The sequence below is a fragment of the Glycine soja genome, chromosome 3 (assembly GCF_004193775.1).
Source record: "Glycine soja cultivar W05 chromosome 3, ASM419377v2, whole genome shotgun sequence".
In the NCBI taxonomy this organism is placed as follows: domain Eukaryota; kingdom Viridiplantae; phylum Streptophyta; class Magnoliopsida; order Fabales; family Fabaceae; genus Glycine; species Glycine soja.
Window position 1 is genome coordinate 23,405,483 of NC_041004.1, and position 27,809 is coordinate 23,433,291.

A 27,809-nucleotide genomic window follows, 5' to 3' on the forward strand; every position below is an offset into this window, starting at 1 on the left:
GGAAATCATTTGATATGGCACAAGAAAATTGAACATTCAATCTTGAGGTTGATCTCCAAATTGCAAAGACATGACCTTGTAAAAGGTTTAACAAGAATGCCATACAAAGATGATTTACATTGTGAAGCATGTTAGAAAGGGAAACAGATTAAAACCTACTTTTCAAGCAAAAACTTTGTTTCCACCTCAAAACCACTTGAACTGTTACATATTGATTTGTTTGGTCCAACTAGAACAACTTTTGTCAATGGAAAGAGATATAGTCTAGTAGTAGTGGCGACTACTCAAGATGGACATGGGTTATGGGCATGGGTTGCGTTCCTTACTCACTAGAAAAAGTTCTTTAAGGTCTTCTTTAAATCATGTAAAAGGATTCAAAATGAAAAGGAAGTATGTATTACTTTAATCAAAAGTGATTATGGTGAAGAGTTTGAAAATGAGAGTTTTCATCTATTGTGTGAAGAAAATGGAATTCTCCATAACTTCCTACTGTTATAATACCTCAACAAAATGATATTGTCGGGAGAGAAAATAGATCATTACAAGAAATGGCCAGGAGCATGCTCAATGGCAACTCTACACCTAAACACTTATGGGCTGAAACAGTGAACATTGCATGTTATTTACAAAACAGAATTTATATAAGATCCATTCTAAAAAGGACTCCTTATGAATTGTGCAAAGGACCAAAACCCAACATTTCATTTTTACATCCTTTTGGATGCTAGTGTTTCATCCTTAACATTAAGGACAACTTGGGAAAACTTGATTCTAACTTTGATAACGGAACATTACTTGGGTACTCTAAAACATCCAAGGCATACAGAGTTTACAACTCTAGAACCTCAATTGTGGAAGAAGCTATACATGTAGGATTTAAGGACACAAAGCCTGATACAAAAATGTTAGAGCTTGATGAATCTTTTGTAGATATAAGATGGGACAAAGGCATTGGACCACTGATAGAACAATCTACAAGAACAAATGCGTCCAATCAAATAATAGGACAACCTTAAGAAGAAAGAGAAACAACTAGATGAATTCTAAGGAAGAACCATCTAGAGAGTCAAATCATTGGAGATCCCTTAACCAAAGTCCAGACAAGAAGATTTCTCAAACAACAAGGTTACACAACTCTCATTTCAGAAGTGGAACCCAAGCATATTGATGATGCTATGGAAGATGAGAACTAGGTAAAAGCCATGCAAGAGGAAGTTGAACAATTTCAGAAGAATGACGTCTAGAAGCTTATAGAATTACAACAAGGAAAGAAAGCAGTGGGTGGTAAGTAGGTGTTCAAAAACAAGTTGGACAAGGCAGGTAAGGTTATGACAAACAAGGCAAGATTGCTTTGCCTAAGGTTACTCACAACAGAAAGGTATAGGCTATACATAAACCTTTGTTCCTATTGCTTATTTAGAGGCAATATGAATTTTACTTTCATATGCAGCTCATACAAAAATGAGACTATATCAAATCGACGTAAAAAACACATTTCTCAATAAAAGTAATACAAGAGCAACCCCCTAGGTTTGAAAGTAACACTTTTACGCACCATGTTTTTAAACTATATGAAGCATTGTATGGAATTAAACAAGCCCCTAGAGCTTGGCATGCATATCTTAGTTCATTCCTTATAAACAATGGCTTTGAAAGGAGAAAAGTGAATACAACTTTGTTCCGCAAAAACTGACTCCCAATTTATATTAGTTCAAATCTATGTGGATGACATTATATTTGGTGTGACTAATGAACCTCTCTATGAGGATTTCTCTAAGTTAATGCAGGCTGAATTCGAAATGAGTATGACGGGAGAACTAAAGTTCTTCTTAGGACTACAAATAAAATAGACCAACAATGGAATCTATATCCATCAAACCAAGTATGTCAAGGAACTTATCAAGAAGTTCAAGTTAGAAGATGCAAAAAAAATGAAACTCTTATGCATCGAACGACATGTATTGGACTGGATGAGGAGTCCAACAAAGAGGACAACTCTAAATATAGAGCAATGATTGGATCCTTACTATATCTAACTAGGTACAAACCTCACATATTTTTTAATGTTGGACTATGTGCTAGATTTCAACAAGACCCAAGGGAAGTTCACTTAACTAATGTCAAAAGAATATTTAGATGTTTAATTAGAAATCCTAATCTTGGTCTTTACTTTAAGCATAACAAAGAATTCAGGTTTATTAGTTACTATGATGCTGACTATGCTAATGACAAAATTGAAAGAAGAAGCACTAGTGGAAGCTCTCATTGGTGGAAACCTAGTCACTTGGATCAGCAAAAAGCAAGGATTAGTAGCACTATCCACTATAGAAGCTGAATATATATCAACAACAAGTTGTTGTACTCAATTGATATGGATAAAGAATCAACTAGAAGACTACAATATGTATGAAGAAAGCATCCTTATCTATTGTGATAATAAAGCTGCAATAAGTATCTCTAAAAACCCTACTATGCATTCACGAGCCAAGCATATTGAAATTAAGCATCCTTTTCTAAGAGACCATGTTTAGAAGGGAACAATAGAACTACAGTTTGTACCTATTAATGGTCAACTAGTTGACATTTTCACAAAACCCCATATTGAAGAAAGGTTGATTCTGTTAAGAGATCAACTTGGAATGACCTTAGTAAAGAAATGATTAATGTCTAAATGCCTGACACATTACACTTTGCATCTAGAGGACACATTGTCTAATGGCCATACATACATATATGCATGACTAGACGACTACGAGTGGACGAGGGATATTTTGAAAACTTTATATCTTATCAAAACGTTGTGTTTTGACTACTGAGCTATCCTTGAGTTACAAGTCTATTAATTACCTTTTAAAAGCCCAGAGAAAATGCTCACATTCCTTTTATAAACTCCTAAATATCAGGGCAATGGTCAATTTTCACTATCTTTGCTAGAACTCTCTAGAAAACCTCACAAAAACCCTAATTTCTTTCTCTACTCACCATGACAAACTCAAGCGAGAACACTACTTCTGACTCGACCATCATCACCACATACATCACTACCATCCACACTAACGGAGAGTCCACTATGCATATTGAACATTTTTTTGACATAGGAATGTTGGAAGGTCTTGGTCTCAACATACAACATACTCTACTGTTGTGTGGCATCCGTAGGTATTTCAATGATCTACAGCTGATATACCCATAACTCATCCGGATGTTCTAGAGGAATGCTCAACTCAAGGATAAGAAGACCATTATGTCCAAGGTTCTTGGAAAAGAGGTGGTGTTATCCATGGAGTCCATTACATAAGTCACAGGGTGCATCAGGGAAGGAAGCACATACCAAGAAGATTGAGAGAAAACATAAGAGCCACATTCCAAAAGCTCTCATCGGAAAGAACCTCAAGGAGGCAGATGGGAAGAAGAATGTTTAGTACAACCTTCTATGTGATATGACCAAAATCTAGTCCAACATCACTCAAAAAGCTTCATGCACAAAGTAGGCTAAAAAAACTCTATGTCTGACCTACACAAATTTGTACTCTTCCATCTGATGGATGAGACCCCTTTCGACCTTCCACACATTGTCTACATCAATATTTTAAGGAACATGAAGTCCTCGGGAGAAGTGGATGACATCTACTATGCCACCCTCATCAGCAAACTCCTCTGGGAACACCAAGTATTCCATGTCTTTGAAAGATTGGACGAGGACTCCAAGCAGTCCATCATTAGTAAAAGAACTTTCGTTGCCAGACAGTAACACTTTAGTCAACAAGTTTGTTGACTGGAAGCAACACCAGGTAAGACTTATCAATTAGTGGGTACCTTGTCTACTAGAAGCGAGAAATATTCGTCCAATCTATCTTTAACTTCATTTGAATTATTAATTTATTCCAGTTTATATGATCTTATTTAAAAGGAACATATTTACAAATCTATCTTTAACTTCCTTTTATATGGTTAACAGTCATATTGAGTTATGAATGACAAATACGGAAAGTCTTGATCCTATCAGACTAAACACACATGATCTGCTTATTCCAAGAAACAAAATCAATCTGCTCTACGGTCATATCCTTCAATTCCAAAGATACTCTCCACATTTACATGTATCTTTTTACCTATAAATACAACATCAATGATTGAAGAAAGAAGGCAATCATATATAGAAAGACAAAGGTCGTGAATCAGGAAACAAAAGAAAAAGAAAAGCATTTATTGAGAAAACACACTAAGCTTAAGAGAGACCATTCTTTGTAGTACACAAAGTAATAGTAAGAGATTATAACTTCATTGTAAATCCACTCGTTAAGTGTTGTAAAGAATATCTGATTTTGTATCAAACTTCTGTTTGTGAAAGTCAAGAGTGACTTAGTGGCAAAACAATAATTGAGAGTCTAAGGATTATATTAGGACCTTGAGAATACTTGTAAACCAAAAGGAACAAGAAAGAATACTTGTTGTAATCAAGTTTGATTAGTGGAACCCTTTACTCGTTTGTAAAGGAGAACTACACATAGTTCAGGTTGAGTAAATAAGTAGAAAATGAAGTATTTTTATTGTTGTTCTTTAGCAAGGATGAGAAACAAATACATTTTTTTTTTGCAAGAACTTGAAAAGCAAACTTTAGATATTAAGAAGGAAAAAAAATATATTTTAACTAATAATCAATAAATCATAATTTTTTTTATCAGAATCAATACATCAATAAAAAAAAATCCCAAATTAGAAATAGAAAAGGCTTAAATATCTTTCAATCCTTGTAATTTTGTGCTTTATTAATTTTCATCCTTACAAAATTAATTTTTTATTTTTAGTTTTTATAAATTATGTTTGTTTTATTTTTTTATCCTTTTAGTGTAATAAAAATGTTATCTAAAATATTAAAATCAAAAGAATAAAAAAGTAAACACAAATTATAAGAATTAATTAAAAAAAACATTAAATTATAAGAACTAAACAAATATTTACCTCTAAACAAAATGTTAGTTGTGAAAGCCCCTTATACGTCGTGTCTCCGTGCCTAGCACACAACAACACGAATAGTCCCTCTCCACCCACACGCGCAAGAAAAACAGCAAACGTGCAGAATATGGCGAACGAAACGAATTAGAGAGGAACAAAATTACCATCACGATTGCCCAAATTGGCGACGTTTGATTCTCTGAAATTGTTTCCACGGCTGAAATTTGCTGCTACATGCTGGTTTCCATGGCCAACTCGTGATCGAAGTGGTGCCCCCTTTTCCAAAACCCTAGGAGAGAGAAACTTCGCGCTGAAACGGCCTCTTGGGGCTCTCAGGTTGTGCCCTGGCTTCCAATTACGCTACCCTTTTGTGGATTCAGGTGCTTTTCTTGCATCAATTGTTGTGGTTTTGGCATTTTCGTATGTTCCCGTGGAAACCCTAGGATCATGCAAATTGGGGGAATTCATGGAAATGGGTGCTGTTAGGGCTTAATTTTGTTGGGCGAATTGTGGTTGATTGTTGTCTCGTTGCGACTGTGCCATGCATTGTGTTAGAAGTGCGTTCGGGTTTGTCTGTTTATGGGTATTTGGCATTAATGTGGTATTAAATGCAGCGGAATTTGTTCCCCTTTGGGAAATTAAATGAAATGCGTATCTTTGGAGTGGCTGGTTTGTAAATTGAAGCTTATATGTTTGGTTGGTGATGCCAGTTTGAAATTTGAAAGGAAGAAAATCATTGGTGGCAAGTGGCAACATTCATGCACGCACAAGTTTCTCAATATGTGAATTTATTAGTGACTACTAATACTTAGTTGTAAACTACCGCATTATTTTGCTTGTTGTCATTAGTTGGCATCTTTGGTGAGTCTGCAACTTTTGTCTGGGTTTGCATTTGCTTTCCCGTTTGAACATTTTAAACTGAGGCGCCTTCACCCCTTCATCTTGGATGATATTTTGGATGTTGCTGTAGCCTATAGGACTGTGTTTATGCTGCACTTACCTTTAAATAAATTATATACTCTCCTTATCTGTGATCATCTTTATCTTTGATTTCATTCAGCTGCAGAGTTGTATTACCACTGATTTCAAAATTCAAAATATGAACATGACACAATTTTCTGCTTTCCAGATACATAATAATTGCAAATCGCCAAAACCTATGTCTTCCACATTTGTACATTCTACAATCTACATCCTTCCCCTTTTTACCTATAGCCAATAAAGAACCTCGCAACTAGCAACCATTGTTTGGTATGTGGTCTTCTGACATCCTAACTTAATAGGTTTTCATGCTTTGGATAGAGTTCAGTCCACTTTCTGATAGGCACGATCCTGTTAGATAGTGAATTAAGCCTTGCTGGAAAGCTGGTCACACATTTCAAACTTTTTGTGGAATGCCTTTCTTGCTTAATTATTTTCCTTCGAGACTGGTGATGGTTGCTAGAGGCTCCAAGTATTGTGGTTGTGGGTGGTAGTAGGTGTACTTGTAAAGATACTGCAGCACTCAAGTTAGTATGTGTTCTAGGAGGCTTGTGTATTACATTAGATCCATTACCAGAGGGCTTAGTCCCCATTATAGTGGCAAGAATGAGATGCTTGGTTAACAAGTAAGATAGTATCATTATGGGATTTAGGGGGATTCTGGGCTGGTTTGTTTAAACTTATTTGTTAAAAAAAGCACTTATTATATTATAACGAGCAGTTTTCTATTTTTTTAGCGTGTTTGTCTAAATTGCTTCTGCTTTAAAAAAAAGTTTTCTGCTTATTTTAAGAAGCAAATCTTATCTGTTTCTTATAAAAGCACTTATATGAAAAATACTTATTTTAAAGTTTCTTTTTTAAGTTTAAACAAACTCAACCTCTACCCCTTGATAACAGATTAGGAGAAGACATCAAGGATTTTGGTCCTTTATAACTGATCCTCCAAAGATCATGGGGAGATGTGCATTAACTACCTTGTGTTTTGCTGTCAGATGTCATATAGGCTATGTTTGGATAGGTGGTAGAGGGTGGAGTGGAGAGGCATGGAGTGGAAAGGGAAGTTGTTCCACTGTTTGGTTTGTAAAAATAGGAATGGAACATAATGGAAGAACATGGAGCATGATCCATTCCATTTCATTGTTTAACCCCAATAATCTTCCTCCAAATTTGGGTGCACTTGACGGAACAAAACTTTTGAATTATAAAATGAACATTTTATCTATGAAAACTATAACCTAATCAACAACCTCTTAGGGATAATATATTTAAAATAAGGATAATGTAGGAATTAAAAAGTCATAACTCATTACCACTAATCCTAACATAGCATAGCGTTAACATAATAACATTCTAATGTTTGATTGATGGAAAGTTCCGTGTCTCAATACAACAATAGCCTTATCCCACTAGGTGTGGTTGGCCACATGGGTATGATATTGTTGGATAAAAACCAAATTCTTAGAGATACTATTTTGTATGTCCTAATATCTTAATTTTTTTATTTTTTTTGTGTTGTACAAATTGCTTTACCATTAGATTTATGCCTATACCCTCTTCACTTCACAAATTTGGCAGACTCTTTAACGATGGGAAGTGAAGCTTTAAGATATTAGAGGTTGGGAATGAATGGATATAAATCAGGATCTGCTCTCCTTGTAAATGCTGAAGTTGATTCTATGGGTGGAGTTGTTGACGGCGGAGTTGGCATAGGTTTGAAGATCTCTCCGTGCAGAGCAGCAATTGAGAAGGCTCAAGCAGAGCTCAGGTGATGGGAAAACCCTTCATGTAGTTGCATTTTGTGTTTGATTACGTTTTTTTACTGCCGATCCATTCCATTCTTATTCATAGAGAATAACTATTGCATGTCGATATCAGAGAGGAGTATGATGTTCGTGAAGAAAGAAGAAGAGAGCTTGAATTTCTTGAAAAAGTATGAAAGTTTTGATCTTTTGCATTTCTTATCTCACAATACTTTGATGTAAATGATGGTCACCTGTACTTTGTAAGTGCAGGGTGGGAATCCTCTGGACTTTAAGTCCGGGAATGCTGCTTCAGTTAGTGTTCAGTCTACTTCACTCACTGATCAGCCTCATGAGCAGTTTGTGTCCAGGTTGACTATTCTTATCTAGTTTTCCCATGCATGTATGTGTGTTACTTTTCTATTAATATCTTTTGTGTGTTAGTTTTCTTAATGCTTCGTTGCTTCTTTCTCCTGTCACTTCTTTCCTATTGTGATCTCAGTGAAGCAAAAGGTAGTTTTGCATTGACTCCCTCCCCTCATGGTGACTCTGTTGACAGTAGTGCTAGACCTGGGGCTCCTTTGGCTAGTGAACCTAATACTGCTGATAATCTCCTACTTTTTGATGGTGAGAATGAGTTGCCTGAAACTGAAAGGAGGTGCCTGCATTCAAACAGAAGGAATAATATTGCTCTGTCAGAACAGTCTTCCCAAATTGATGGAAATCTTAATGCTAAGGAAACTGAAGATTCTGCCATTTTCCGGCCATATGCTCGAAGGAACAGATCTAGATCAGGTCACGGTCCTCGGGGGGCTTCAAGGGAAGTGAAGGGGTTAATGTCTGAAACGAATAGCCAAAAGAACCTTAATTTGACAACTTTGTCTAAGCCAAAGCTTTCCAGTTTGAATGGTGATGTTGGTACCAAAAATTTGATTACTAATAATACTCTGAATAATGAATTGGTTGGGATCCGAGATCATCAATCCACTAGTGGCAATGCTAGTGTTCCCGAAGACAAATTGGATATTACGGTGAATAGAAGCTTAAAAGAAAATCATGGAACTCTGCCTTCTGAAGATAATACTGTTCAAAATCCTGTTCTCATGGCTTTTGGAGAAGTTAACATAGTTGAATTAAGGGATCCAGTAGCTGTTGTCAATCATGAACCTCCACCTCATGTACCTACTACAAAACCTGAAAATGGACCTTATTGTCAGCCAAATGGGTTTGGCAATGTAGAAGTAGACAGGAAAAGTGCACTAAATGAAGGCCAAAATAGCAATGCTACATTAGGCAAGAATAATTTCGATTTAGAGTCCTCGTGCACACAGACTAGTTTAGTTAGAGATGTAAATAATGATAGTGATATGTGTACCAATACAAAGAACGTTGATGCTAATGGAAATACCATGGAACAAACATTTGCATTAAAGAATAAACTGAACTCTGCTGATTGTGAAGTTGTGAAAGGTAGGCATAAGACAAAAAATGTAAATGGTGCTACTGTTAGCAATGTGAATGATGCTGGTTATCAAAACCATTCTGGTTGTGGTAATATCACCAAAGCTGAGGAAGATGTCCATATTAACAGTTCTTGCATGTCAAATATCAAAGGAGTACATCATAATGACAGTAACATTTCAAAAACTGATAAAGATACTGTTTATGTGGATCAGTCCAATTCTGTCAAGGAAACCAGCTGTGAAAGACATGAGGTTCCTGTGGATGTGTCACTTTCAGAACCTCCTCAGACTGCTCCAGCTGAAAAGGTTACAAGCGCTGCCACTGATGATCAACCATGTCCTACACACAATATGAAGTTAGCAGACAAGGCTCGTGAAGATTCAATTTTGGAAGAGGCTAAAATTATAGAGGTTTCTATTTCTGGTTCCATTTCCACTGATTTCTGTGTATACTTTTTGGTTAAATTTGGTTGTTTGCACAATAAATTGAAAGGTCTGATATGATGCACTAAACAGGCCAAGCGGAAGAGAATTGCAGAATTATCTCTTCGCTCCTTATCCACACAGAACTGCAGAAAGTCACAATGGGGTTTTCTTCTAGAGGAAATGGCATGGCTGGCAAATGATTTTGCTCAGGTTTTATTTTTTATACTTACTAGTGATGTTTTGCTCTCTCATACTTTCTGTGGCAATCTTTTCCATTTAGAAACTGGCGAAATAATAATCATTGTTAAATTGTTAAATTTATGTATGTGATTATTCTTGAAATGTTTTTTTTTTCTCAAAAAAAAATGCATTTGTAGGAGCGTCTTTGGAAGATAGCTGCTGCTGCACAATTGGGTCATCAAACAGCTTTTACTTGTCAGTCAAGATTTGAAAAACTAAACAAACAACTAGGGACAAAAATTTTGTCTCACAGAATAGCGAAGGCTGTCATGCAGTTTTGGCATTCGGCTGAGCTTCTTCTAGACAATGATCTTGGTATTAACTGCATTGTTGGTTGTGTTGAATCTGGGAAAGTTGATGCAAATGAAGCTTTGAGGGATCAAAGAAGAAATAGCAATATGGTGCTGATTATCCTCTGTCCTTTTCACTCTATACACAAAAGAAACATTGCTGTTTGAATTTGGTCGTTGCATTGCTAGATTTTTGTAGTCATATGAATTTTCTTATTCTAATTGGTTCAATGAGTGCATGCATATATTTTGTCAGATTTTTATGGGACTAGGCTTGCTCATGGGACTTATAATTAGGGGTGGAAATGAGCTGAGCAGCTTGTCGAGGGCCTTCAACTCGGCCTATGTAAGGCTCGGTTCGGCTTGGCTTGTTTACTATAAAGGTCAAGCTCAAGCTTTTTAAAAAGCCTTTTTAGATAAAAAGGCCAAGCTCAAACCATAAAAAAAGTTTGTTAAGCTTGACAAGCCGGCTTGTCTAACTAATAATAATAATAATAATAATAATAATAATAATAACTTTATTTTATCAAATTTTATCTTATCCAGATTTTATTCTATCTAGATTTTATTTTATTCAAATTTTATTCTATCTAGATTTTATTTCGTCCAGATTTTATTTCATCCCATCTTATCTTGTCCAGATTTTATTTTATTTCGTTTATGGGCTTGGACTTAAGATAGATTTGTAAGCTTTGGGGCTGAAGACCTATATAACAGCACCAAGTTTTTAGTTTAGGGAGTTTTTTTTCGGAGAGGAGAATAATTTTAGGATTTTAGAATTTCAGTTTTTATTACTGTTCATGCACACTGTTCACGTAGAATAAAATTCATTTTCTGCAAATCATCTCTAATCCATACATTTTTTAATATTATGCTATTTTTATTTTCTTTTGATATACTTTGTGCTTTAATGACTTGACTTCAATATGATTTTGTTTATCAATTATTTTTTGGATTTGTACATTACTTATACGAAATTTTATAAGTTTCTTTTTTTAGTTAGTATTTCACTAGGTTTTAAAATAATTAATTAATCAAAGACGTCTTTAAGCAGACTTTTAAATAGGCTCGTGGGCCAAGCCAGACTTTTATATAAGCCGAGCTGAGCCTTAAAAAAAAGCCAATGACAGGTAATGAGTCAAGCTCAAGCCTTACGTATTCAACTCAGGCCGAGCTCAAGCCTAGTAAAGCTTGGCTTGGCTTGGCTCGGCTCATTTCCACCCCTACTTATAATGTTGTTTTTGACTTGTTTATTTGCAAAGTCTTTTTCCTTTTGCCTTTTGATTTCATTACTTATTAAAATATTGTTGTTGGTTGCCCTTGGAGTTTGTGAGAAGACTACGTACTAGTATTTGTTTTAGTGCTGTTATTTTACTTTATTATTACTACTGGATAACAGCTTTTGAATGTATTAAGGAGCAATAATACATTAGTATTATCTGATACACTATTGATAATTTTTAAACCAAAATAAATTAAGAGCAATGGGGTTTGGTTTATTAAATTTATGAACTGTAAAATATGGTTTACTTCACTTGAAGCTTTGATATTTTAGTGAGTTGAAAAGTAGACTCACTTAGCTTAATTTTATTGACTTTAACACACATACATATATACACAATACAAGGCTTAATGATAAGACAACTTGATGGGACATTGTAATGCTGCCTTCTGAAACAAGCTAAACATAACAATAGAAGCAAGCATGTACACACATAATTTAACACTCCCTCTCAAGCTGGAGCATATAAATCATATGCACCAAGCTTGGAACATATAAACTGAATCCTAGTTCCCCTTAAGGACTTAGTCAAAATGTCTGCTGGTTGATCATTAGAATTGATGAACTCAGTGGTAATCTCCTTGGACAATGATTTTTCTCAAATGAAGTGACAATCAATCTCTATGTGCTTGGTCCTCTCATGAAAGACTGGATTGGACGCAATGTGGAGGGCTACCTGATTGTCACAAAATAACTTTATTCGTGCAACTTCACAAAACTTCAATTCTTGAAGAAGTTGCTTAATCCATATAAGTTCACATGTGACCAAAGCCATAGATCGGTACTCAGCCTCTGCGCTGGATCGAGCAACAACAGTCTGTTTCTTGCTTTTCCAAGAGATAAGATTTCCTCCAATGAAAACACAGTAACCTGAGGTAGATTTCCTATCAATAGGACAACCATCCCAATCTGCATCACAATATCCAGATACTTGCGTATTACCCTTGTCTTCATATAGTAATCCTTGACCAGGAGCTCTCTTTACATATCTAAGAATATGCATAACGGCATTCCAATGATCGACATGAGGACTCTGCATAAACTGACTAACTACACCAACAGCAAAGGAGATATCAGGTCTTGTAATGGTGAGATAAATAAGTTTTCCCACAAGTCTCCTATATCTCTTAGGGTCAGGATAAATATCACTCTGATCTGCCATGAGCTTCAAATTTGGATCCATAGGGCTATCAACAGGTCTGCAATTTTGCATGCCTGTCTCCTCCAAAATGTCAAGGGCATACTTCCTCTGTGAGATCACAACACCATCTTCTGACTGAGCCACCTCAATACCAAGAAAGTACTTCAAATATCCCAAGTCTTTGGTCTGAAAATGACTGAATAAATGCTCCTTTAGCTGGACAATCTTAGTAGCATCATTCCCTGTAATCACTATATCATCAACATATACTATCAAATAAACACATTTTTCAGGGGATGATTGACAATAAAAAACAGAATGATCAGCTTCACTCCGTTTCAACCCAAAAAGTTGAACAATATGACTAAATTTACCAAACCAAGCCTGAGGAGATTGCTTCAAACCATAGAGAGATCGACGCAGCTTACACACAAGACCATACTCCCCTTGAGCAACAAACCCAGGAGGTTGCTCCATATAAATATCCTCCTCAAGGTCACCATGAAGAAAGGCATTTTTAATATCAAGCTGATGAAGAGGCCAATGACGCATGGCAGCCATAGCAAGAAACAAACGAACAGTAGTGATCTTAGCTACCAGAGAGAAAGTGTCACAATAGTCAAGGCCATATATCTGAGTGTAGCCTTTAGCTACTAATCTAGCCTTAAGCCAATCAATCTCACCATTAGGCCCAACTTTAACTGCGTAGACCCACCTACAACCCACAGTCTTCTTGCCAGGGGGAAGAGAAACAAGTTCCCAAGTACCATTATGCTCAAGAGCCTGCATTTCATCAATCATAGCCTGTCGCCATCCAGGATGACTAAGTGCCTCATGAGTATGAGAAGGAACAAAATGCGAAGATAGAGAGAAAACAAAGGAAGAATATGAAGGAGACAAACGATGATAACTCAAAAAGTTATAGATAGGATGAGGATTACGAGTGGATCGAGTACCTTTTCGGATGGCAATGGGCCAGTCTGAATCAGACGAAGGTGAGGTAGCAGGATCCATGGCTTGAGGATTGATTGGAGAAGAATGAGAATCATAAGGAGAAGCTTCAGGTACTGTAGAACCAACTGTTTGTGTCCTGTGTTCATCTGTAAGAAGAGGTGGAGAAGCAACTTCAGTCGGATGTGGTGGAGAAAGTGAGACTTCACTGTCATTTTGGTTTGAGATACCTAGGGGACAAGGAGAGGAAATAGGAAGTACATTCTGGATGGAAGAAGAATGGTCTATAGATGGTGAGAAAAAGGGTGTATCTTCAAAGAAGGTTACATCTGCAGACATATAGTATCGTCTGGTTGATGGAGAGTAACATTTGTAACCCTTTTGAAGACGAGAATAACCTACAAAGACACTTGATTGCCCGGGCAGAAAGTTTGTCTAAACCAGGAGAAAGACCATGGACAAAATAAGTACAACCAAACACTTTAGGTGGAACATGGAATAAAGGATCATGAGGAAAAATAATTGAGTGAGGGATTTGATTTTCAAGGAAAGATGAAGGCATTCTATTAATTAAGAAACAAGCAGTAAGCACCGCATCCCCCCAATGGTGTGTAGGAACATGAGATGCTAACATTAGGGAGCGTGCAGTGTCAAGAAGATGACGATTTTTTCTTTCTGCTATACCATTTTGTTGTGGTGTATGGGGACAAGTAGATTGATGTAGAATGCCTTTTGAAGATAAAAGGGAAGTAAAATCATGAGAGAAATACTCTTTGGCATTATCGCTTCTGCGCTTCTGAAAATCTTAATTGTTTTTCCAAATTGGTTTTCAATCTCATTTAGGAAGGACACAAAGATAGGCAAAAGTTCTGATCTGTCTTTCAATAAATAAACCCAAGTACATCTAGAGAATTCATCAATAAGGTTACAAAATATCGAAAACCAAAAGATGTAACACGGCTTGGTCCCCAAATATCAGAATGAATGGTAGAGAAAGCTGAATTACATCTTTGAACAGTTTGTGGGAATGACGACCTAACATGTTTTCCTAGTTGGCAAGATTCACACTCTAGGACTCGAAGATTCTTCAGACTAGGGACCATCATTTTCAGCTTTGGTAAACTTGGGTGACCTAGACGATCATGCAAAAGTTTGGGATTTGAAGTTGCAGAACAGGAAACAGAAACATTGGATTTCAAGTAGTAAAGTCCTCGTGCGTGATTCACGTCCTTCTCCAATCAGTCGACCCGTGCCATGTTCCTAAATAACAAAAGAATTAACTGTAAAGGTTACTGAGCAATTTAAAGAACGAGTTAACTGACTCAATGAAATTAGATTATAGGGACACTGAGGAATAAACAAAACAGAGTCCAACTTTAATGAGGATGATAAAGAGACTTGACCACTTCCTTGAGCTGCAACTTTGGAACCACTAGCTACATTAACAAGGTGAGGAATTTTTGAAAAAGAAATGGATGTAAAAGAAGACTTATTACCAGAAATATGATCAGAGGCACCTGAATCAAGAATCCAAGGACTGGGACCGTCAATAGATTGAGAAATACATGCCGTCGAATAACATGGTACAGAGGAAGATGAGGCTCGACTGCTGGATTTCTCAGATTTCAGCTTCAAATACTCTTGGTACTCTTCATCAGAGAACTTGGACTCTGATTTTTCTGTCTGAGCTACTTTGGCTACTTTGTCAGGAAAGCCATGTAGAGAATAGCAATTCTCTTGAGTGTGGCCCATCCTCTTGCAATAAGAGCATTGAGGACGTCCACCTCTTTCACTGCGACCTCCTTTACTGTTACGACCTCCCCTTCTCCCACGGGTTGCAATCATGGCTGATGTTTCCACCGTGTCAGCTGAGTTTTCTTCTTTCAACGCATGGGGAACCCGAAGCAGCCTAGTGATGAGAGAATCCGTCGATGGTACTTGATCTCCAGCAAGAACTTGATCACGCACATGATCAAAATCTGAATGAAAACTCCTCAAGATAAGAACCATATAGAACTTATCCGGCTTTTTATTCACTTCCTCCAGCGAATCAGCCACAAGGAACCTCTTCAACTCTTCCACTGCAGCCCGAGCTTTACTTATGTGTGCAATCATGTCGTGGCTGGTTTGTTTGAGGGCTGTGACCTTCATAGTTGCATTAAACAAACTCTGAATATCATTGGCAAAGATTTCTCGAGCCTTCTTCCAAAAAGAACAACATGTTTTGAACGATCTAAGGATCTCCAAAACATCTGCCTCGACTGATTGCCACAAGACAGCACATAGCTGATAATCCAGCTTCTCCCACTCAGATTTTCTGTCACTTGGAACAGTATCAATACCTTTTTTCAAGTGATCGTAGTATCCTTGGCCAAGGAACCACAGCTCAACTGAATCAGACCAGGACAAATAGTTCTTCCAGTTTAGTTTCGCAGTCGTGATAGTCGGAGTTCCAGAAAAAGAGAAGGTAGGTCCAGCAGAAGTCATTTTTGATCAATGACAGAAACCCTAACGGAAAAAGGGTAGAACTAAGCACAAGCTACCACACAAGCTTGCCGAAACGGAAAACCACCACTTGGAACACACCCAGGAGGCGCCAACGAAGCTGCCGGAGCAACTCGGACAAGATTCCGATGACGGCACGGCGGCTCATGAACTACATGCACTGGACAACACACGAAGCTGTAACGGCGCGTGGAAGCTTCGATGTCGGTGCGTTTTGCAAGGTTTTGGTCGCGCTTTTCCGGCGATCCTAACCCTGGTCTCGCCGGAGAAAATGACGGCGGAGGACGGTGCCGGATGGCGGCGGCAGACGGAGGAACCCGCTCTGATGCCAACTTGAAGCTTTGATATTTTAGTGAGTTGAAAAGTAGACTCACTTAGCTTAATTTTATTGACTTTAACACACATACATATATACACAATACAAGGCTTAATGATAAGACAGCTTGATGGGACATTGTAATGCTGCCTTCTGAAACAAGCTAAACATAACAATAGAAGCAAGCATGTACACACATAATTTAACAACTTCAAAATGAAATCATACTAGAGTGGATCCACAACATCCTTAGAGCTGGTTGAGTGTTATGCTTTGCAGAATCTGGAATATAGTGACTGGATTGTTTGTTCAAATACATTTAGGTTGTGTAGTTATTTGAGTTATGGCTTTATGTCGATTTCTTTCACAAATTGACTTTGGAAATAAATTAATTTGGCTCTGGATACCATTTAAGATAAACTGAGTGAGAGAAAAGGAGCTTTGTATTATTATTACTCTAGTGAGAACTGATTACAATGAGAGCATATATAGAGGCTGACCTTATTGGTACAGCTGTACAAAAGTTTTTAACAACTTCTAACAAACTATCTGTTAACAGTTCTAACAAACTGACTGATTTGCAACAATAGCTAACATTTAACATATTATACTCTAATAAATGGTTAGTGGTTACACTTTATTATGCTTGATGAAATTAGGTAGCATATTATTTATGTAAATCCTAAGTCAAAAATAGTAAATTCACAATGCATTTTATTCTCTTGTTTACATTTGGAGACGACTTCTGGATTTTAAGCCTTGTTAGAAATTATAGTTTAAAAAATACTAATTATCTAGACAAAATATGTTGTTTTTAATTATCACTTCTTTCTTTTGTTTGGCCATTGTTTGTTGTTGTATGTTGATGTTGATATATACTCATTTGTGGGATGGCTGCCAGTCTTTTACTCACTAATTGGTTAGATGCATCAGAGGTTCAAAATTGGAACTGTAGCATTTTTTTTTATCTGAGGGATTTGGGATGCTTAATTTTTTTTCTTTCTTAACTTGTTGCTATATCCAGATTTATTCATTTTCAGTTATTTGTTATTGATGCTTAAATGTTGGTTGTTTTGGTCAGGAGACAAGCAAATTTTTGGAGGGACAAAATCCTGCAAAACATGCTGCACTTAAAGTGCATGCATATGCTTTGAGGTTTTTAGATGCTAATAGATCTCAGGGAATTTCCTCTCAAGCAGAAGCACCAACAACACCTGAAAAGATATTTGACTCAAGCACTGTAGATATGTCATGGGATGAGCATCTTAATGAAGTATGTGACAAGTTACCTTATAATTCTGGTTAAAATATTTATTTTAATGTAAGCTATGTAACCGTGTCTGTCCTATGTATGTGATTTTGTCACATGTTCAATTGCCCTCAACATGTTATTGCTAAATGAAATATTCATTTTGAACTCCATTGAATGTGACTTTTTAATCTAATTTATGATTTAATAAATATTTTTGTGGAGTACTTTTGTTATTATTTTGTTATTATCAATGCAAGAAAATCTCACTTAGTGGGATAAGGCTTTATTGTTGTTTCTTGTTGTAAGCAAATAACTATGTCTCATGTCATTTAAATTTATAGGAAAATCTTTTCTATGAAGTTCCTCCTACTGCAATGGAAACATATAGAAAAGCTATCGAATCTCATTTCCTACAGTTCGAGGTAAATATATGATCAAAGATACTCAGCTACTTTGTTTATCAGGAAAAAAAAAATGCTTGGTTACTATGTTTTAGTCCCTCCTGGATGGTAAGCTGTGTCAGGAATAATGTTTTTATCTTATTAGTTCAAATATTCATGTAAACATATTATTTTTATGTTAACTTATTGAAACAATAGAATAATTTTTTTCAGAAAACTGGGAGTAGCATTCATGAGGAAATTGAAATGTCTGTGTATGATACTGCAGCAGGTACTATTGAGACACTTGCATTGTTTGGATTTTTTAGTCTATAGTTGGTTACTCTGGAACCTGTCATTATTTTCTTTCATTGATTGAAACAGAGTTTGGGTCTCAAGAGAATGCATATGATGAGGAAGAAGGAGAAACCGACACTTATTACATGCCCAGTGTCTATGAGGGCAACAAATCATCAAAATCTGCGCAGAAGAAACATAAAAATTTGAAGGCTTACACTCCTAGGTGTGGTGATGCTGGTGCTGATTTGCCTTATGTACACTATGCAACTGGAAATCAACCATCCATGCTGTTTGGAAAAAGACCTGCTAGTGTAAATGTTGGGTCAATACCAACAAAGCGCATGCGTACTGCTACTAGGCATAGAGTTGTAAGTCCTTTCACCGTCAACATGGGGACAGTACAGGCTCAAGCTAATAAGGCGGATGCTTCAAGTGGCGATACCAATTCCTTTCATGATGACCAGAGTACTTTACATGTTGGTCCCCTGATTCAGAAAAGTACTGAAGTGGAGTCAGTTGCAGATTATGAAAAACAGTTATCTTATGACTGTGTTGAAACATTTGTTAAACCAAAGAAGAAGAAGAAGGCAAATACTCTGTTAATAATGAATTTTTATTTATATAACTTAAGCCATGCTTATTTTTGAACACGTGGAAGTTTTTTTTATTTACCTCAGAATCTATATTTCAGCTGTATTCACTTTTATTCTGCAGGGTGCTACATATGATCAGGGATGGCAGTTGGATTCTGTTGTTCTAAATGAACAGGTAACCTTGTTTCAGAGCCTTCCTCTTTCAGCTGTGGCGGGTAAAAAAAGGGAGGGGGGGTGGGGTAGGATCTTTGCAAATTAGGTCTCCTAAAGATGCTAGTAAATACTTTAGTTTTTTCTTTTAGATACTAGAGTTTGGCAGCAGGTAATTTGGGTAGGTATGCTTTTAATTAAGAATAATGGGATTCTGATCCTGTTATTACTTGTCATTGCAACTACTACATGTTTCTGTGGAACAGATAATGTGTTGCAGCACTAAAGAACATGTTCCCATGTAGTTTTTGCATTATCTTGAAACTAATTTCATAAAGAGCAATTTGTTTGGAGTTTTTGATGAGGATGGGCTTCTGCTAATGTTGGGATGTTTCTTCAAATGTGTTTCAAAGTTTTGGAAAGATAAGGAAGCTAAACATTGTGGCATTGTGTTTCAAAGTTTTACAAATTTGCAGTTTTTCACCTGTGCTTGTTGCATAGGTGCTACTCTAGTTTTAGGTAAATCTGGTCCCTACTTAACATGGTAGACACTGACTTTTCTTATCACTTTTTGGTATGTCAGAAGGTTGTGTCTGTGTCTGTGTCTTTATTTTTTCTTCTTTGGAACATCTGAAAGTTGTTATAACAATTTGAAACTAGGATTGCTACCCCAACCCCTAACTTCATATAGATATTTTTAAATTTACTGCGTACACTGTTTATGAATATTATTTTCTAGTTAGTTATTCTGTTGTGTTTTCTCAATGCAGAAGGATCAGTCCAAGAAGAGAGTGGATAGTCATCACTTTGAATCTAATGGAAGTAAGTAGTGGTAAAACCACTTGTAATTTTATAATAGATCTAGAAACTTCTTTTACTTACAATTAGTATATTATTTTATTTTCTTCATGATTTTTTAGTTAAATTGTTGTGTTTTTTGAAGGTTTGTGTGGGCAACCTAATGCTAAGAAGCCAAAGATAATAAGGCAGTCACTTGATAATCCTTTCGACAACATTGTTCCTATGACTAATTCTATTCCTTCCCCTGCTGCGTCACAAATGAGTAACATGTCAAATCCTAATAAATTTATTAAGATCATTAGTGGGCGAGACCGGGCCCGGAAAACTAAAGCTCTGAAGGTAAATTTTAATGTGAAGTTAGATGCTCATGTGCTAGCAAATTTTCTTTCTTTTATTTTGCTAATTCTCTTATTTATATATTTATTATTTTTTCCTATTAGATTTCTGCTGCACAGCCTATTTCTGGAAGTCCTTGGTCCCTTTTTGAAGATCAGGTTGTTTGGAATTCATTTGCTTTATCATTTTTTCTCTGTTATTATTGAATTGAATAAATATTTTACACTTTAAAATCTATCAATTGTGTAAAGGGCTTACCATTATTCTCCTGCCTGTTGCAGGCTCTTGTGGTGCTGGTGCATGATATGGGTCCAAACTGGGAGCTCGTAAGTGATGCTATCAATAGTGCTCTCCAAATCAAGGTACTGATGTGCAAATATGGATGGTTTTAGAAGAAAGTGTCGTAGTTGCTGGACCTGTTTCTTTTATCCTTGTGACATTTCATTAGATCATTACTGAAAATCAATCTTCTTAAAAAAGATATTATTATTGACACCTACCAATTGCACCTCCTGCTTCGCAGGATGGGTATCCTTGTAACTTCTATAAACAAAATTTCAATAATTGGGAGTACTTAGGGTTGCTGCTTACATTTGTCATATATTTTGAATCTCTGATGCGGTGTTCATTATGAAGCTTTAAATGCTCAAATTTTATTTAATTTGTAATTTGGTAGTTTAATTGGTATTTAATCAGATTTTTGCCGATAATGACATTTTACAACATTTCCAGTGCGTCTTTCGGAAACCAAAAGAATGCAAGGAGCGTCATAAGACTTTAATGGATAGAACTACCGGGGATGGTGCAGATAGTGCTGAAGATTCAGGGTCTTCACAGTCTTATCCTTCTACATTACCTGGAATTCCTAAGGCATGTAATTTTTTTTTTCGTTTTTCATTTTTAGTATATTTGGATGCATTGGTGAAACCATGTTTGACATACATTTTGCAGCTTTAATTGGGTAAATCTTTCGTATCTTTAGCAGGGTAGTGCCAGGCAATTGTTTCAACGTTTGCAGGGGCCAATGGAGGAGGATACACTGAAGTCTCATTTTGAGAAAATTATAAAGATTGGGCAGAAGCAGCATTACCCTAAGAATCAGGTTTGAATCCAAACCATTTATATCAGGATAGATCCTATGATGCAGTGACATTAAAATTGGCATTTGACTTTGTTACATTTGTATTATATTTTATATATATATATATATATATATATATATAGAGAGAGAGAGAGAGAGAGAGAGAGAGGAGGGATCAACTTACACCAAGAGTAACTCTTTATCCTCACCATTTATTTTCTTGAAATATAATGGTTGTAATAAGTCATTAGTCTCATCCGTTAGATTCCAAAGAAATGAATGGTGTGGATGAGGATCAACTCTAAGAGTTACTCTTGGTGTAAGTTGATCCCTCCTCTCATATATATAATATTGTTTTAATTATTGGACATCAATCTTAGGATTAACTATATAATTCAATTCATGATCTGCAAAAATCTGATTAAATACTCTTGGGTCTATATGAATACTAGGGGAAATCCATGTCTCTATTTCTGTAAATGAAAATAAAATAAAAGAGGGGGAGAGAGAGAAAGGAAGGAGGTTAACAATGTAAAAATATATTATATTATATATCTATTGAAAGAAAAGAAACTGACATTGATGAGAGTAGTGGGGTGGTCAATGTAGTTAAAAAGAGAGTAATCGATGGTTTAGAGAGGATAAATTGTCTAATAAATTGTGTAAACCAAATGTGGGTATTCCCTTTATTATTAGTATAGATGAAAATAAAACTTATATCAATTTATAGTTTATTGTAACTAATTCACCATAAATAATATTTTGTTGATAATATGTGTATTGTTTTTTGTAACATTAATAATATTAATTGTCAACTTTTTTAATGATGTTATGATTGAAAAAATGAAATATACACTTCATTGTCCGCTTCATTTAACTTAGTTTGTATATGAGAACAGTTAGCAAAACACACTTTTCTTAACACTATTATTGGCTGGATTTATTAGGTAGATATTCTAACATGTTTAGACAGCAAAACTTTATATGTGCCTGTTTTTTGGAGCAATTTCTTTGATTTCCCGTGGCCTTCTGATTTGGGACAGTCTAATTACTTCTTATTGGTCTGATTAGCGATTACTTCTGAAGGATATTATCTGCATGGAGCAGAATTTTAACTATGTGAAATTCAAATTTTCCCATCGTCATTAGTTTGTGACATGATTCTTAACAGAAAGTCTTGTTTAATGCAGGTTGATAACCTGGATTCAAAACAATTAGCACCTGTCCATAATTCACACGCGATTGCTCTTTCCCTAACCAGCCCCAACAACCTGAATGGAAGTATTTTGACGTATGTTTTTATTTTACTTATTTTCTGGGTAATATGGAAATTTTATAACTTTGGGTTCTGTTGCATTATCTACTATGCTCATCTAACTGTAGTTGGGTTTTCCTTGTAATTTTAGAATTTTGGTACACCTGATTAGTTTGTTTAGCACAAGTATTTAATTTATGTTTGAATCCTGGATGAAGGCCACTTGATCTCTGTGAAGCGGAAGAAATAAACCCAGATGTCCCAGCCCTTGGGTATCAAAGTTCTCATCCTGGTGGTATGACATTACCAAATCAAGGTTTTGTACCATCAATGCTTCCTACATCCGGGGTGAATTCTTCACTACCAGGGTCTTCTTCTGGTATGGTTCTTGGCCATAACTTGTCATCATCACCTGGTCCAGTTGCTGCATCTGTCAGGTGTGCAGTTTTATGGCTGAGGATTCTTGCTGTGATTAGATTTTGTGCATTAACATCATTTGTTTTTATACAATCAATTGATGCTTTTGTTCAGGGGTGGTAGATATGGGATTCCCAGAAATTCACCTTCATCAGTGGATGAGCAACAGAGAATACAATACAATCAAATGCTATCTGGAAGAAACATTCAGCAGAGTATGCCAGTTACAGGGACTCTTTCTGGAAGTGATCATGGTGTTCGCATGCTTCCTGGTGGAAATGGTATGGGCTTAATGGGTGGAATTAATAAAAACATGGCAATGAGGCCTGGGTTTCAAGGAATGGCATCACCATCAATGCGTAATTCTGGAAGTATGCTTTCCTCTAGTATGGTTGGTATGTCAAGCCCTGTAAATATGCACTCTGGAGTTGGTACTGTACAAGGCAACTCAATGTTAAGACCTCATGAGAATCTACATATGATGAGGGTGAGAAGTATTCTTATTCCATCTTTTTAGGATTCAATTGATTCTGTGGATAGTATTATTCAGTGCATGTTTTTACAAGCTTATTATGTATTCACAAAAGCTAATAATCAGAGTGCAGGAAAGAAAATTTAACCCAAAAACCATTTTTTGGTAAGAACTTAGCAAAATGCCAAAATCAAAGATGTGCTAAGGCTGTATTTCACCTTGTGGCTATGAAGCTTATTTCCCAACCAACTCAGCATCCTTGTTTTCATAACTGCAATGGTCTCACTTAGGCTTTGTTAGGAGATTGGTTTATTTTTTAACATTTGCAGTGATCTTATTTTATTTCTACTGATGATATTTTCCCCCATTGCCATTAGCCTGGCCATAACCCAGAACATCAGAGACAAATGATGGTTCCAGAACTTCAGATGCAGGTCACCCAAGGGAACAGTCAAGGTATTCCTGCTCTGTGTGGGCCGAGTTCTGCCTTTAGCAATCAGACAACACCACCTGTTCAGCCTTACCCAGGACATGCCCAACAGCCACACCAACTCCCCCAGCAGCAGTCCCATCTCAGCAGTCCTCATCTTCAAGGTCCTAGTCATGCCACTAATTCACAGCAACAAGCCTATGCTGTTCGGTTGGCAAAGGAAAGACAACTGCAGCAACGATATCTGCAGCACCAGCAGCAGCTTGCTGCATCAAATGCATTAATGCCACATGTCCAGGCTAAGTCTCAACTTCCCATCTCATCATCACCACTGCAGAACAGTTCTCAGGTTCAACCACAAAATTCTCCTCAGCAAGTGCCTCTTTCACCTATAACGCCATCATCCCCTTTAACTCCATTGTCATCCCAGCTCCAACAGCAGAAACTTCACCATGCACAACCTGGGTTCAGCAGGAATTCCACTGCCAGTGGGTTGACTAATCAAGCAGCAAAGCAACACCCACGCCATCCGCCACAGCGGCCGCAGCAGCAGTATCAACAGCCCGGTAGGCAACATCCTAATCAACGGCATAATGTACAGTCTCAACAGCAGGCAAAACTTCTGAAGGGAATGGCAAGAGGAAATATGATGGTCCATCAGAACCTCTCTGTGGATACTTCTCATCTAAGTGGACTCTCTCTGCCTGCGGGAAGCCAAACTGGTGAAAAAGGGGACCAAATCTTGCACATGATGCAAGGTCAAAATTTATATCCTGGATCTGGTTTAAATCCAAATCAACCATCAAAGCCTTTGGGTCATGCTTTTTCTTCAAACCATTCACAGTTGCAACAGAAGTTACATTCTGGGTCACCAACCACTTCATCAAAGCAACTTCATATTCCTTCTGATACTAGTACTCAAGGACAGGTTTCACCAGTTTCATCGGGTCAGTTGTTGTCACCTCCGCAGCCAGCTGTTATTGCTTCTAACCACCATCAGCTTCAGCCACAGGTTCAATCTAAGAAAATTAATCAAACTCAAACAAATGTTAAGAGAATGTTGCCTCAAAACCATTACGAGCATTCTATGTCATCTAGCAAGTCTCTGTCTGATCAAAGTCAATCTGATCAACTGCCTGCAAACAGTGCTTCGCAGGTTAGTGCAATGACAGAGGGTTGTATGGATTCTGCTAGTGTGGTACCAGGTGTTACTACTGCTGTATCTTCTCAGTGGAAAGCATCAGAACCACCATTTGATTCCGCTATGAACAATCAAACTCAAGAGAGCTCCTTGGGGAGTGCACCTGTTGAAAATTCCACGGGAAATGAGCAACCAACAATTAGTCAAGGGTTGGGGCCAAGGTCAGTTAGCTTGATTTCTCAGGCACATAATTCTGATACACAGTCACAATCTCTCCAACAGTCATCACAACCCATCCTATCTCAGCAGCCGTATCCAGCTGAGCAGCAGCAGCAACAGGAGCAAGAACAACATTCTCCTAAAGATCTTGCTTTACAACATCAACCTCAGCAACATATGCAACATCTACAATCAGGGCAGAGCAGTTTGTTTATCCAGTCACCTAATTCTATTGTGGAATGATGCATTCTAACTGATGGAGCAGCCAAGTGCGCTTGTTCTGTCAGGATTGGAGTTTCTATACCTTTAACAGCAGTGTACAGGTATTTCTATTTTTTTCCTGTTTTGGGTTGTATATGTGCAAATATAGCGTCGGATTACATTTGTGTTTTTGACTCTTAGTGATGGGGTAGGGTCATGTGATTTTTTCACCACAGGCATATGAAACACACATTCATCATATATGGTTCTCTGAACTGGTGTTGACATTAGATGAAAGCTTTTTTCCTCAATGATCATACAAGTAATTGATTTTTTTTAATAAGCATATCAGTAATTGATTGACTTTGTTCCTCAATGTTCATATCTGTAATTAAATGTCAACACCTTAAAGTGACCTTAATAGAACCCACTAAACTGACTCTACCATGTTCACCATAAAGTGACTTAAAAGCAATGAAAAATATATATAATTATGATATTCACACTCATCCTATTTATGTATCCCTTCACCTGAAATAAACTTGTCTCCAAGTTTTGTAATGCTCTAGAAATAATTTACTTGATATAAAATGATTATTTTGATAATTGAAGACCTTGAAACTCTTTTATGATATGCCCTACAAGATCCGTGCATATAGGATTTTGGCTCCAGGATCCAGTCTGCATGCATCTTTGAGTTGTTTGATGATCAATTGACTTTTTTAATGGAGGATCTTTCCCTACATTTGTCGTTAATTTAAAGATCTTTCCTGCATAAAAGCATTAATTTATAATCCTAAACCCTATAATTTGTTTTGAGTGATATAAAGGAAGGAAATGGAGAGAAGAGAGATAGGTTTAAAATACCAAACTAAATAGTAAGGTTTTTTTGTGGGACCTACGCAACAAAATCCCCACATAAATTGGTGTGGAATAGGGGGGAGATTTTTTATTTTTTTCATTTTTCTTGGTTTTAGTTTCTTAAATAATTTAATAATTTATTTATCACAAATAATATTATGATAAGAAAACAATAAAACAGTTTTTTCAGCCTATTCTATCCATTCAAGTAACAACCCACCTTTTCTAGTCTCTCTTATTCTTCATTTCCTTCTCTTATTTCTTTCCTTACTTCTAAGTCAAATAGAGGGAAAATGTCCTTTAAAGAGTTCTTGGGCTTTAAAAATCCTAGTTGCTTTTAAATCACTAAAAAATTCTGCTAGAATATGAATATTTTTAGAATCTTTATGTGGCTCATCACCGTATTCTATTGTATGATGATGTCTTGATTGATCTACAAGTAATTTTTCTTTGCTGAACACTACTTACTGCTCAAACTCTTCTATTCCTATAGCATGTCTTTTTCCTCCACTGTTTGGGCTTAATTATTTGCTTTTGCAGTTTTGGGTTGTGGACTCATTGCTGAACCTAAAATTTTATTAGAGAATACCGGAAAGAACTTCCCCAAATTACAAAACAGAACACACGAAAGCAGATGTGCGAGGGTCTGCACCTCCGATGCCCAAAGGCCCCAATTTTCTCTCAAATTACAAGATAAATTTCCCTTATTTCTTAACCACCCCCCCCCCCCCCCCTTCATATTTATAGGCTAGATGCCTTATTTCTTGAAATTATCTCGGCCACCAACTTTCTCACTAAAGAGACACCTAGCTCTGACAGATATAACAATAGTAGCCTCCTAAAGTTTCACCTTGTCTTCAAGGTGATAGTGTGGATTAGTCACTTATCCTTGGATCCCCTTGGTTGAAAAACTTTCCCCTGGATCCCACTGTTTATTGACTATAGCTACTGCAGCTATTCACTAGGTTTGGACCCCTATCCTTGGAACCACAGTCCCATTTCCCACCTTACACTCTCATCTATGATTGGTAACCTAACATTTGATGAGTTCTACGTGGTTCATTAATATGTCCTGTGCATGTGTATCTGGCTTTTGGCTTGTTCTTTTACTGGTTGTACTTGTTAATTGTTGTGGTAGGAAAAAAAAAGAAAAAAGAAAGGCCTCAATTTGTCATGGGATTTTGTGCAGATGAAGCTCACGGGGACTGGAATATGGAAACAGATATTCGTTGTTTCTGGACAAGTCCTGTTGAAGTACTAACCGAAGTTATATTGGCAGGCATCATTGCTTATCTTTTGCAAATCTTGTATATTACCACGGTTCTTAGAAGGTCCCCCCCCCCCTACCACACACAACCATTTTGCCTTTCTGAAAAGAGACGAGTATAGAGGTATTTTTGTACAGGGTCGTCTCTTATTTCCTTTGTACTTTCTCCCTCCTTTTCCTTTTGTCTTCCTTTACCTTCTCATGTGTAGAGGAACAGTTCCTTTTTGTTTTACTAGATTAGTGAATGTATTATTACTTTAGATAATCGGGATAGAAATCATTTTTATGGGCACAAGCCTATTGAAGTTTTTGTGAATACATATTTCCTGGTGTTCCAACTAGTCAATGATGTCTTTATTATCT

The 27,809-nt window shown here is 36.7% G+C and overlaps 1 protein-coding gene across 10 annotated transcripts; it reads left to right on the forward strand.

Moving 5' to 3' along the window:
• Window positions 1-5,000: 5,000 nt before the first annotated feature.
• LOC114406311 (chromatin modification-related protein EAF1 B-like) lies at window positions 5,001-27,806 on the forward strand. Of its 10 annotated transcripts, none has more exons than XM_028368987.1 (23): window positions 5,001-5,336; window positions 7,513-7,702; window positions 7,813-7,867; window positions 7,950-8,047; window positions 8,179-9,550; window positions 9,656-9,775; window positions 9,943-10,206; window positions 17,372-17,563; window positions 17,884-17,964; window positions 18,142-18,214; window positions 18,307-18,809; window positions 18,937-18,990; window positions 19,736-19,787; window positions 19,909-20,105; window positions 20,207-20,260; window positions 20,384-20,464; window positions 20,835-20,972; window positions 21,085-21,204; window positions 22,374-22,474; window positions 22,657-22,875; window positions 22,970-23,342; window positions 23,705-25,440; window positions 27,318-27,806. In XM_028368987.1, the coding sequence occupies exons 2-22, from the start codon at window positions 7,560-7,562 to the stop codon at window positions 25,358-25,360; spliced, it is 5,946 nt and encodes a 1,981-aa protein (XP_028224788.1). In that variant the 5' UTR covers window positions 5,001-5,336; window positions 7,513-7,559; the 3' UTR covers window positions 25,361-25,440; window positions 27,318-27,806. The 10 variants fall into 10 exon arrangements, with proteins under 10 accessions (XP_028224788.1, XP_028224786.1, XP_028224791.1 ...); XM_028368985.1 differs by having other exon boundaries at window positions 27,369-27,806; XM_028368990.1 differs by having other exon boundaries at window positions 22,979-23,342; window positions 27,369-27,806.
• Window positions 27,807-27,809: the final 3 nt, after the last annotated feature.